Source organism: Ctenocephalides felis, unplaced genomic scaffold, assembly GCF_003426905.1.
Source record: "Ctenocephalides felis isolate EL2017-DRISC unplaced genomic scaffold, ASM342690v1 CF-g0.4_SCAFFOLD_03571, whole genome shotgun sequence".
Classification (NCBI taxonomy): domain Eukaryota; kingdom Metazoa; phylum Arthropoda; class Insecta; order Siphonaptera; family Pulicidae; genus Ctenocephalides; species Ctenocephalides felis.
Window position 1 is genome coordinate 23,251,227 of NW_020539725.1, and position 14,738 is coordinate 23,265,964.

Below are 14,738 nucleotides of genomic sequence, written 5' to 3' on the forward strand. Positions count from 1 at the left end.
GCAAATATTTATTTGCCATTTACATAAGTGTTTAAACTTTATATAAAAATTATCACGATGACTACCACCACATACGATCACCAACATAATTTTATTTCCTTTAATTCGATCATTATACTGACTGCTTATTTTAAGCTATAATCATCTGGAATAATCACTTTATTAGCATAGAGGTTGTCTACAAAGTCGCTAACTGTATTTTCTCATGTCATTTCATATTTATTTTACCGCAAGATGTAATAATAGTGCTGAATGAACTTATCATTCCGTAGAAAATAGAAGAGCTGATCATCATTATTAACGCGTCATGTTGAATTCTCTTTATTTAATAATTATGAGTAACAAATGTATGACCGCAAAATTTTGTCATAAAAAAGTTCGCACAAATTCAAATTAAACATGTAAAATGAAAATTGAAATATTTCTAAACTTCCGACAGCATTTTTTATATATTTAACAACATATTCAGAATATTATAAATTGTATGAAACATAACATATGCGATTTAGAATCCCATGATAGTGATTTTTTAATAGTGACTTTAATTATATATGATGAGACAAATGCATGATATTTCTATGATAAAAGATTGAACAACTTTTTACCTATTCTTTATCAATACATATAAGAAAAAGTTCGAAAAAAATACCATCTGTATGTATTATTTAACAAAAATCCAGAATATTACAAATTGTATGAAGTGTATTTTGAATTCCACGATAGAGAATAAATATAAAAACAATGAGGCAAATGAATGATATTCATATGATGAAAGATTAAGCTATACATTTGTACATATTAATATATGAAAAATCCAAATAAGATACCATATGTACGAGTATGTTGTATGTGTGCGTAAATCTACCATAGAATTTATATCTTAAATTAATGAAGATGTATTTCTTAATTTGTAGCATACAAATTAGTGAAAGCTATGAAATAATAAATAAATTGTGCTAAAAATGGCCCATTCCATAAAATTATATATAAAATTCAGCAATCTATTAGAGCATATTAGAGACGACTTACATTTAGTGCAATTCTTTTGCAAAACAATTGGTCTGATTTTTATGAAATCAGAATTAGAATCAAATTTATGAGATTTAATAAAATCTTTTTGAGAAACGCTATTTGCATTATATGAATGTATTTTTATTCATGTTTTTTACTTTTGTAGTAAATTATCACCAATATGTACCAGCATACGAAAATATTAAAAAAGTGGACATTCTTTTTTTAACTAATGAATTGGTGATAATTTTTGAATGGATAATGAATGAATTGATGACAAACCTTGTAATTGTGTTGACAGTTAAAGTTTGCTTAGTGCTTTAGTTAGTTATTAGTTAAATAAATATGTCCCAAAATCTTGTAACATATAGGCATTAAATTATCAGATACAAATCTTAACGCATGCATAATTTTCGATACCAAATTTTAGGCTTCTGTTTTAATAATTAAGAATTTCAATGTCCAATTTTATACCTCGAACAAATAATTATTAATCTTACACTTTTTAAGTTTTTATTTTTAATTTAACAATTTTTACCCTTTTCCGAACTCCAAACTTGCTCGCAAAACAAAAATTATTTTTTTTTACTAAAAATAATATTAAAGATCTATAATATATGTTTACAATAATATTTAAACAGCAACCTTTTAAAATATTAATCACTATATAAGAATATATTTACTGTTAATGTAATTGATTCTCACTCGTATTTGATATGTTCTTTTATACTAATTCGTCTTATTAGTACTAGTTCAATTTTCAAAACTCACTGAAAACTTTGCATGTAAAACTATTAGATGGCTGGACATGTATATTAAGATAAAATTATTTTTGGATTAAAATCAATTAGGGTCAGTAAGATTTGCACACCTTGATTGTAATATATTTAAGATAAACAATATTTCAACAAAAATTATTTTGATCCCCACTTTTTTGCATTTGGCACAGTCAGCTTTCTGGTAAGGTTGTTATAAATTATGTCTACCTTCGATTCTTACCAACGGAATATATTTGTATTATATTTATGAAGTATGAATGCATAAAAACATAATTGTCCCATGCTGAAATACAAATGAGCAACTTGAGTAACGGAAATGTGATGTCAAATAATTGCGGTTTGGTATTATGGCAAACGCATTCATCGTCAAAGTGATGTAGTACTGTATGACACGATAAAATTATTTAGGTGCGTTTTTGTACCTGTATGCTTAATATATATGTATAATACATCATATATAAGTATATATTAGCAATTGCTTTTATAATTTTTTTTTTGCTTCTAAGAATTCATTGCAATTTTGAAAATGATTTTTTTTTTCCATTCATAGTAGATATGTTTAAGTAATAATAAAATGGCGCATTGTTTTTGCTAAAATCAATTCATGTTATTTTTTCTTATATTCTATTAGACAAACCCCAAATACAAACCAAAATATGTCGATCAAAGTTAGTATTAGTCGTGATCACCAAAGTCGTAACTCGAGGATAAATTTCTAGTCTACAAGTTAATCGTTAATCCAATCTGGACCTACAACTAAAATCTATTGAATATGAAACAAAAAATGCCGACTGTTAACATCTATAGGTAAACAAGTATAAATGGCAATATACAAACGTAGGAAATTGTTTATTTCAACCTAGGCTGAACTCTGTACTGATAAACATCTAAGTGGAGTAACTACTAGTTATTGGCGAACTGCCAAATCACTGCTGGTTAGGTCAGAAGACAAAGAAAAATAATTTTAAATTTAGTTAATAAATACTTAATTAGGTCAGCTAACGTTTAAAATTCACATTGGGATAAAATGCAACTGTGCAATTTTTTACATGGACCACTTACATATATTTCTAATGCCAACTTACACATCTCATACTTAGACGCCAAATCAATAGATTGGCAAGCGATTTAGACATTCTAAGTACTACCGAATTTGCCAATATTTCATGACGAAAAAGGTGCAAATATTAATAAAAAAAATCACATACACTACCAAAAGAGTTACTGAATGCCCTTTATTATATATGGATAATTGTAAATGTATATTAGAAAAATATAAAAGACTATTTGGTTTTCAATTTCGTCAACAAAATATCACATATGTTGTAATTGTCGATTATTGATAATAAAAATAAGTTTCACTAATTTTTCAAATGGCGTTTTTGTTCTTAGTTTAAAATTATATCAAAATACCTACTACAATTTATTTTCATTCATTAACTTAATTACTTTTTATTAATTATTAACTTCCCGTAGGGTAAGTTATTGTAATGGGCCAAAAATCGAAATTGAAAATTTTTATATTTCTCGACGTTTTGAAGGTTTCTGAACATTTTGGCATACCTCAGAAAAAAAGGATGTGTATGTGTGTGTATGTATGTATGGAATAAATTTTTTGTCCACGTTTTCGGGCGCAGCGATCAACCGATTTGAATGGTTCAAAAAACATTCGATTTCTATTGATAGGGAGATGTGCTGATTAGTTTTTGGCAGAGGCAGGTCCAGCCGATTAGGAGATACGGAGCAAAGAGTGCAGAAAATGGAAATTGAGTTTTGAGAGATCGAAGCATCCGACTTGAATTATCCCAAAAACATTCAATTTGTAATGACGGGGAGAAGGGGTGATTAGTTTTTTGCAAAGGCAGGTAGATACAGAGATACAGAGCTAAATGTGCAAAAAATGGCAGTTTTTAGAAAACTAAGCGTCCGATTTGATTGATTCCAAAAACTTTCTGCTTGCTTTAACAAAATAATTGATTTTGGAAAAAAAAGTTTTACTTCAAATTTTTTTTTTAATTTTTTTTCCAAAAAAAATTTTTTTTGTATATCGAAAATAATTCAGATTTTTATTTTAATATACCTTAAACAAATAATTTCAACTTTCAAATTTAGTTTATATAATTCGTATAAATATTAGACAATGTTACAATATTTATAATAATCTATTTTAAAACATTTAATATTCCTCGATCATTTCGTTACGGTACGGGAAGTTCCAGCAATTTGCCTTAAGGCACGATGCCATACACCCTACTAGTTTTTTATCTATTTTATGCATTGCATCACATGTCTTATCTACCTTGGAATCAACTAAATTTGAGTTACTTGTAAATATTCATTACTTAATTTTATTCAACTTTCAAAATGTCAAAATATTCCGTCTCACTGGCACAAGACGTTCTTATCACAATCATTTTCACAAGATGACTTTGCAGTTTATTTGACCCCGAGAATCAAACTTTTGAAACGTTAAGAAAAATGTCGCATTGTGCGTTTCAGATATATCTAGATATCATTGAAATGTTGCAATAATGATAAAAAATGGCAGGAAGTTGCATTTGATTTCGTGAAGTCGGAGCGCGAAGCATCGACCGGCGCGGACGTCCCGCCTTATCAAGATCTCGCGAAATTGAAGAGCTCGGGCTCTTGCAACGCCTCATGCAGATCGGAATCTCGAGCGAAGAAATTTTTGCGTAATTTCGAATTGCTTTGTACTGCGATTTTAAATACAATGAGTGAGGCGTAAAAGTGGATGTTCCACAGGTATTACAGTATGGTTTATGCAGATAACACTGGTTTACATCAAGCGTAACGTATATAAATATCTCATCGACAAATTATGTTGATTGAATAATATAATAGGGTAGAGCGTGGCTTATAGGTCTGCTAGTAAAAAAGTCTTCCACTGATATTTCAAAAGCAAGTAAAGTAAATTTTCATAGAACCTCTATAATAGCTTACATGTGGGTGGAGTAAAAAGCACCTACTTCAACCACTGCGTTTCAATAAACATAAATATATCTGCCAATTATCAGTTGTTTATAATATTTTTAATGCTATTTACATTTCAACTATTGAAGCTCTATGAGGCGCAGGCTATTTTATAAACAATGACTCAGTTTGCATCGAAAAGTTGAATAAATTACATATAGCAGTAATAAACAGTGTTGTATTTTGAAAATAATTTCAAGTTATTTTAGTAGTATTTTTAGCCTTTTTCTTTGCTACATAGTATTTTTTTTTTTAATATTTAAAACGACCGAGCGCTTTTAAATATGGCAAAACGACTGGTAAATTTTGTGACTTAAGCAGTTGTGAAAATGAGTTTCAAATAGACATTCATACAGACAAATTTTACGAAATTACTATTCGCACCAAAGATAGTGATGAATGTGATGATGATATTATCAAACCAACAAAAAGAAGAAGTTCGACAAATCAAATGAGGAGCGGAAAAACATTAGCGAATGTGCCGATTCTCTTTCAATAATCGATGTTGACATACATCAACAAACACCCTGACTACAAATACCAAGCAATATAAGACATCCAATAGATTATTTTGCTTTATATTTTACAAATGAATTATTAGACAATATAACCGAAAAAACAAACTATTATGGCATCACAAAAATGAACAAATATACTGACTAATCAGTGGCATTGTATTGTCTGTTCTGACAGAAAATCAACCAGTATGCATTTTGGAAATTGTTTTGAACTTTACTATTTTTTATAAAATGATTAAAAATTAATATTATAAATGTATGTCCTTCAATGACCAAAAATTTTTATCAAACAAATTGCATAACATACACAATGAAATCAAGTTTACAGCCGGTACAGTAGATTGTTTTGAAATCGGTGCCGTCCCGTAAGTGTTAAGATTTCTAAAAAATAACAGACTTTTATAAAACTTTGAATGCTGTTTACCAAAATTTAAGTTCCGTAACAACAAGTCAGCATGTTCAAAATTCTTATATAATTCACATAAAAGCGACATACAAGCCTCTTATGTGAATTATTCATAAATCCATCATTAGTAGATATATATTTTTTATTGTTTACAGCAATCAGACTTTATTACTATAAGCTGTATGATTATGACCTAAGGTATTGATATAAGCAAAAGTTCATAATAATATTAGCTCTTATCTAATAGTGTGCATATGATTGATATGATGAACTATGTAAACGATTTACTTGAATTATATGTGATCTATAACAATAATTGACATCAAATGATTATATAATGTTAGTTTGTAATAATTGCATAAATCCATCTTATAAATGTTTTCTTTGATTATATTATATAAACAAACGATATTGAATTAAAATTAAGATAATCCAAAGTAATAATGTTTATAATAATAAACTCGATGTTTGAAAAAGATAAATATTTATCATATTTAATTGTATTATTAATTCGGTAGTTCAAGTATTTATCCGATTTTTTTCAGGGCATTTAAAGGATTTCAAATATATTTAATTTTTATACATTTTATGTTTTACTTTTTGTGGAACTTGATTTATAGCTTTGTTTATGTACGGTTTATTTATTGAATGGAAAGTAATCTTACGTTTTCGTACAATCTCATACACCACTAGTTATATATAAGATCGTAAAATAAACAAAGAAACACTTTTATTTTCAGAAATATAACACTTAACGGTTCTGGTGCTGGTTGATTCATGTGCGATTATATCTCTTGACTCCGTGCGAATTTTATTCTTACTGTAATTTTCTTACATTAACTTTCTTTTAAGCATCAGAAACAATAGAAGTTGCAACCTCTCTAAACTATATTTGCTATTGTTCAAATCACATCAATCAGAAATAAGTTCTTACCACCTCATTTCAAACACCTGTTATTGATATTTTGATTTCAATTTATATTAGCATTGTTTAAATTTAATTTGTTTAATTTGTAATTAATTGTAGGGCTTTTCCGAGGTCCATTAAAACTATGAATCACAAACTCCAGGTTTGATATCTGTCTCGGACAGCCTGATAAAGCGGTGATAAAACATCGTTTATGAATAAAAAAAAGAACAGCAATATATTTCCAAGTAAATATATGCCTCATCTAGAATCACTACTGCTTCGCACATCAGAACTTCTGAATGAGAGCCCATAGCTTTAACCACTAAGCCACGGAGGAGCTATGTGTTTAATATTATATAATCATTTTTGTGGGAAACTAAATTGTACTATAAACCAAAATGTTTAACCAGTACTTATAATATAAATACCATCGTTTAGTATTATAATACAACATTAAAGTATACAGCAACAAAATTCATCATGTTAATATACATACATATACATACACACACACATATATATATATATATATATATATATATATATTCCAACTATATTTCGTGATCCTGAAACTCATTGCGTGCGTGGCTATGTTAATGGCTTTTCATTCAGTTTATTTTCATTGCGGATAAATATTACAATAAAATAATTTTCATGCATTGTATATAATTAATATAAACATACTTTCTATTACAGATATGCATATTAACACAATATTTACCTGGCTAATAATCGCACTGCATGTACCTGGAATCCTCGGATCATGGAGTTATCAGCCCAACAAAGTAATCGAATATTCTACAACTTGCACAAAAGATTCTATGGACATCTTGATCACAATGGACAGTTCATTCAATGGAATTATTTTTGCAAAAGATTATCCAAACGCTTGTCAAGCAAATGGTATGGAATATAATAATTAGGCTAAACAGTACACTAAAAAGTAAATTTCAGCACTTTTCACTCGCGAATTCCGAGATTTATATGAATTTTGGCATCCGAGTCAGAAGGGTTGAATATAATCTTCTATTCACTGAAAACTTATACACTATAAGAAACTATTTTCACTACTCTTATTTACTTCGATGCAAACACTACCTGTAATTTAACACTAAGAGTTCTAATTTTAACTAATAGTTCACATTTTTTAATTTCAATTCTCTTCACTGACGTGATGATATGATATTGCAAAATCTAAAGCCTCCATTAATTTGTCAGTATTTGTTTACACCACGTGGAACTATTTCACACATTTTATCTACTCACCACATTTCCCACATTTTTCTATACACCACATGGAACTATTTTCCAAAATATTTAAAATAAATGGTTGTCTTTGCAGAACTAATAGTTTTGTGAATTATACACTATTTAATTTAACTCAATTTATTTTTGCTGAACTCATAACTATAGCAGAATACGGAAAGCAATGTGGTAATATTGACACCGATTTACTGATAAAACGGTACTATCAAACTGCCCGAGAAGAATAGAATATACTGCTTCCTTAGTGCTGCTACTAAAATTACTGCCGCAGCAGTGTTGCCTGAAGTAAACATTAAAGTGATAGTATTACCATATACAATACTTTTCACCACGATATAAGTAAAATAATTTGCCCTGAACTGTAACATAAAATAAATTAATGAATCATCTACTTATTGTTTTCTAATAAAATTTCTAATAATTTTTTTTTATTTTAGCAAGTTTCTCAGATCAATAAATTATCAAAGTTGCATTAACTTTTGAACTTTTTTATGCTGTATTTTTGCGAGCTTTGTAAATTATTAATAATTGCGGCTCGCCATGAAATTTTAAAAATTACACTAAAATATATTGTTCAACCTAAAAATTAATCAATTATACTTATGACATTTACTTTCAAATCATCAATACAAAATTAATCTAATCAAACATTTTCAAAGTATAAGATAGGAATATTATAATAAAAAAATCTATACATTAGGTTTGAATGATATTGAAAAATGTATTTATTATTTGCACATATATCTCTTAATACATATATCTGTTAATAAGAAATTTATTTTTATGGCAATAAGCTCAAAAACTGAAGACTGATTTGCGAAACATTACTATAAATAATTAAACTCGTAGTACTGCAATTACTACTCGTAGCACTACGATTACTACTCGTAGTACTACGTTTACTACTCGTAGTACTACGATTACTACACGTAGTACTACGTTTACTATTCGTAGTACTACGATTACTACTCATTCATTCATTGAATACTCCTCGTATAGTACTTTTAATTCTTTCATTGTAACTAAATTTACTACTCGTATTACTACGATTACTACACGAAGTACTACGTTTACTACTCGTAGTACTACGATTACTACTCATTCATTTATTGAATAATCCTCGAACTACTTTTAATTCGTTCATTGTAGTACTACGATTACTACTCATTCATTCATTGAATACTCCTCGTATAGTACTTTTAATTCTTTCATTGTAACTAAATTTACTACTCGTAGTACTACGATTACTACACGAAGTACTACGTTTACTACTCGTAGTACTACGATTACTACTCATTTATTCATTGAATAATCCTCGAACTACTTTTAATTCGTTCATTGTAACTACTCGTACTACTTGTAGTTGATATTTTTTATAGTTCATTCATTTTGTAATTCAACCACTCTATTACTACTCATTCATTCGTGAAATACTCCTCGTATACTACTTTTAATTCATTCATTGTAACTACGTTTACTCCTCGTAGTACTACAATTACTACTCGTAGTACTACGTTTACTACTCGTAGTGCTACGATTACTACACATAGTACTACGTTTACTACTCGTAGTACTACGATTACTACTCATTCATTCATGAATACTCCTCGTATAGTACTTTTAATTCTTTCATTGTAACTACTCATACTACTTGTAGTTGATATTAATTATAGTTCAATCGTTTGTAATTCATACTACCCATTCATTCGTGAAATACTCCTCGTATACTACTTTTAATTCAATTCATTGTAACTACGTTTACTCCTCGTAGTACTACGATTACTACTCGTAGTACTACGTTTACTACTCGTAGTACTACGATTACTGCACATAGTACTACGTTTACTACTCGTAGTACTACGATTACTACTCATTCATTCATGAATACTCCTCGTGTAGTACTTTTAATTCTTTTATTGTAACTACACATACTACTTGTAGTTGATATTAATTATAGTTCATTCGTTTGTAATTCATACTACCCATTCATTCGTGAAATACTCCTCGTATACTACTTTTAATTCAATTCATTGCAACTACGTTTACTCCTCGTAGTACTAAGATTACTACTCGTAGTACTACGTTTACTACTCGTAGTACTACGATTACTACACGTAGTACTACGTTTACTACTCGTAGTACTACGATTACTACTCATTCATTCTATGAATACTCCTCGTATATTACTTTTAATTCGTTCATTGTAACTACTCATACTACTTGTAGTTGATATTAATTATAGTTCATTCATTTTGTAATTCATACTACCCATTCATTCGTGAAATACTCCTCGTATACTACTTTTAATTCATTCATTGTAACTACGTTTACTCCTCGTAGTACTACGATTACTACTCGTAGTACTACGTTTACTACTCGTAGTACTACGATTACTACACGTAGTACTACGTTTACTACTCGTAGTACTACGATTACTACTCATTCATTCTATGAATACTCCTCGTATATTACTTTTAATTCGTTCATTGTAACTACTCATACTACTTGTAGTTGATATTAATTATAGTTCATTCATTTTGTAATTCATACTACCCATTCATTCGTGAAATACTCCTCGTATACTACTTTTAATTCATTCATTGTAACTACGTTTACTACTCGTAGTACTACGATTACTACACGTAGTACTACGTTTACTACTCGTAGTACTACGATTACTACTCATTCATTCTATGAGTACTCCTCGTATATTACTTTTAATTCGTTCATTGTAACTACTCATACTACTTGTAGTTGATATTAATTATAGTTCATTTATTTTGTAATTCATACTACCCATTCATTCGTGAAATACTCCTCGTATACTACTTTTAATTCATATATTGTAACTACGTTTACTCCTCGTAGTACTACGATTACTACTCGTAGTAGTACGTTTACTATTCGTAGTACTACGATTACTACTCATTCATTCTATGAATACTCCTCGTATATTACTTTTAATTCGTTCATTGTAACTACTCATACTACTTGTAGTTGATATTAATTATAGTTCATTCATTTTGTAATTCAACCACCCTATTACTACTCATTCATTCGTGAAATACTCCTCGTATACTACTTTTAATTCATTCATTTTAACTACGTTTACTCCTCGTAGTACTACGATTACTACTCGTAGTACTACGTTTACTACTCGTAGTACTACGATTACTACACGTAGTAGTACGTTTACTACTCGTAGTACTACGATTACTACTCATTCATTCTATGAATACTCCTCGTATATTACTTTTAATTCGTTCATTGTAACTACTCATACTACTTGTAGTTGATATTAATTATAGTTCATTCATTTTGTAATTCAACCACCCTATTACTACCCATTCATTCGTGAAATACTCCTCGTATACTACTTTTAATTCCTTCATTGTAACTACGTTTACTCCTCGTAGTACTACGAATACTACTCGTAGTACTATGTTTACTACTCGTAGTACTACGATTACTACACGTAGTACTACGTTTACTACTCGTAGTACTACGATTACTACTCATTTATTCTATGAATACTCCTCGTATATTACTTATAATTCGTTCATTGTAACTACTCATACTACTTGTAGTTGATATTATAGTTCATTCATTTTGTAATTCATACTACCCATTCATTCGTGAAATACTCCTCGTATACTACTTATGTAGTAATCGTAGTACTACGATTACTACACGAAGTACTACGTTTACTACTCGTAGTACTACGATTACTACACGTAGTACTACGTTTACTACACGCAGTACTACGTTTACTACTCGTAATAAATAATAACTATATATTATACAACAAAAAAAATTATATTGCAGCATACCTCTAACATGTATCAACCAAATTTGCAGGTACTTCCGACAGCGTGATCCTTCTAACATTGCCGACACGAGGATGTGGAGTTCGTTTGGAACCAGAATTCGAAAATGATAACAGTAAAGGAAGGACGATAGCTGCGAGCATTATTGTCCAAATGGACGCACGTCTCAGACAGGCTGCCGATGTGGAAATTTCGCTAAAATGCAAATTGCCCAGCATAAATGATTCCTGGGAAGAATCGAGTCTAATTTACAAAGACAAAGCCGTAACGAATAAACGGTAAGCCAGCGAGCCGACCGAGGAGCTGCTGCATCTCATTGCATTCGAATCAGCATCGGGATTCGTTTTGCTTTGGTTACAGTTCGAAACAAATTGATGATCATGCATGTTACATTTGGCTTATTCTTATAGTTTTGCCGTTACTTGTAGCAGGAGATCTGATGGATAACTAATATTTTCTCGTAAGAGTTGGTAATAGTTTCACGGAACAGAGTAGATGAGAACCCGTTATCGTAAAATGATAATTGAAAGAAAATACCAAAATATTTTTATTGTTATTAAATCCACTTTTTCCAAATCCTCCTTTTAAAATATACTGAAGGTAGTCGTACCTATGTTTAAAAGGGGATATTCCCACATAGTTTAAAGTCTTTTGATACAAAAATTGATTTATCGATTATGAAATTCGCGAAGTAAAAATTATGAAACAATTTCGATATTCCATGTACAAATAACAATCTACTGGTATATATCCGAATGTTATTCAACAGTACTTATTATTTTGACCACTATACTTTAAATTGCATCTGGACATGAAGGAAATCGTTTCGCGGAAGCAGAAAACCTCTGTTCTTATTAGCTCAGATTACTGAATCTGAAGTATTTTTATGCTTTTATATTTTACTATATCATGAGAGAAATATGGGTCGAAAATCGAAAATGAAAATTTTTGCATGTCTTAACGTTCTGAAGGTTTCTGAACATTTTGCCAAACCTCACAAAACATGGATATGTGTGTTTCATACCCGGATCAATTGATTTGAATGATTCAAAAAAATATAAGATTCCTATTGATAGGGAGATGTGCTGATTAGTTTTTAGCAAACGCAGGTCCAGCCGTTACGGAGATACGGAACAAAAAGTGCAGAAAATACAAATCGAGTTTTTGAGAGAACGGAGTATCCGATTTGAATGATCTAAAAAACATTCAATTTGTAATGATTGGGAGAAGAGGTGATTAGTTTTTGGCAAAGGCAAGTCCAGCCATTTCCAAGATACGGGGCTAAATGTGCAAAAAATGGCAGTTTTTTAGAAAACTAAGTGTACGGTTTGAATGATTCAAAAAACTTTCTGCTTGTTTTAACACAATAATTACTTTTACAAAAAAAAAATTTTTTCCAAAACTTTTCTTGTGTACCGAAAATAATTCATATTTTAATTTTAATTCTGACTAAAGTTCTAATATACTTTAAACAAATAATTTCAACTTTGCAATTCAGTTTATATAAATCTTATAAATATTAGACAATGTTTTAATATTTATAATAATCTGTTTGAAAACATTTAATATTCCTCGAACATTTCGTTACGGTACGGAAAGTTCCAGCAATTGGCTTAGGGCACGATGCCATACACCACTAGTTTGATATAAGTTTAATAAAATGACCATTCAACACAAATATTGCAGTACTAACAAATTACAAATACTTAGTACACAATCTATAATATTGGTAGAATAGAAAATTGTCACGTGTTAATAGATTTTCACATGCACTCATGTTTGTTTTTATTTTATTAGTGTTGAAGTTGATTTAATTACATATATTTTTGAATGCTTCGTGATGTCTTTATGATTCAAAATTTATAAGAAATGGAACAGGATAGAGTTATTAAAATCCAATTATTATCCGTAGGACTGGTCGAACAGAACGTTTGTCTAGTCTACCACTTTCTTCGATGGCTTCAGGGTGGTTAGAACTTTTCGGAAGTGCAGGTACTGATTACGCGGAAGTTGGACGAAACGCAACATTGCGCGTGCGAGTCGAAGCTAATGGACACATGCAAAATATTCCCGTACGTGGCGCCAGAGTTGCAGATTGCTACGCATCAGACGGAGCACCTAGAGAAATTACTCAGGTAATTTATACTAGGTAGTACACATATTTATACATAATATCAATAATACATATATCTACCATTTGAACTTAAATTAGTCAGTAATTTCTTCTGTTATGTAAGAAATATTAATATTTCTTACTAATTACTATATATTTTTAATATTTTTATAAATAATTAATATTACTTACTAATAACTATATTTAATTCAATAGAATCTGCTCATTTTCATATTGCTAAAAATAACGAAGATATATTAACCCTCCGTCGGTCGGCGTGGTCTGGCCAGACTTTTTTCGACTTCAATTTAACAAAAAATACTTCTAGTAATCCTATCGACTTGAAATTTCTTGACTTTTCCTAAAATTTCATTAGCTATCGATCAATGAAAAAGTCAGGACGAAAAAATGTACAGAAGGATAATTATAAGGATATTAACTTTTTTATACTTCGAACGGTCGGAAAGGTCTGTCTAGACCACCCATACATTTTGTATGAAATTACGCTTTTTGATATATGTAAACCAGTATTGTGTCTTTTTTCATGGTATTTTCTATTCAAACTGCGTTGTATACTTGTTTATCTATGGTTGTATATATTCTTTGCTATGTGTTGTAACATGAATGTTAGTACTTTCATGACGAGAGTTTCTTGAAAACCTACCAAACTTATTGGTAATCGCAAACACTGAAAATCGGATGAGTAATTCACACATTATCAACAATTTTTCTACCCGTACTGCGTTCGAAATTTTTTTTTGGCAAACCTGTAGTGAAATTATATTTTCACTTTGAGTTTTACAGCTCATTTCAAATCCGACGCATCTCATTTCGTTTTCATTTGAATTTCACATTCATTTCAAAGGCGCCGAAATAGAATAAATATTGTTTTTCATTGATATAAAACAGCAAAATTA

At 29.7% G+C, this 14,738-nt stretch overlaps 1 protein-coding gene across 1 annotated transcript in view; it reads left to right on the plus strand.

Moving 5' to 3' along the window:
• The window catches only part of LOC113385812, a 145,954-nt gene that overhangs the window by 129,761 nt on the left and 1,455 nt on the right, over positions 1-14,738 (plus strand). The window contains exons 2-4 of the mRNA XM_026623643.1: positions 7,312-7,518; positions 11,740-11,986; positions 13,621-13,843. Of these exons, the coding sequence (XP_026479428.1) occupies positions 7,312-7,518; positions 11,740-11,986; positions 13,621-13,843 (677 nt within the window). The remainder of the gene's footprint in view (positions 1-7,311; positions 7,519-11,739; positions 11,987-13,620; positions 13,844-14,738) is intronic.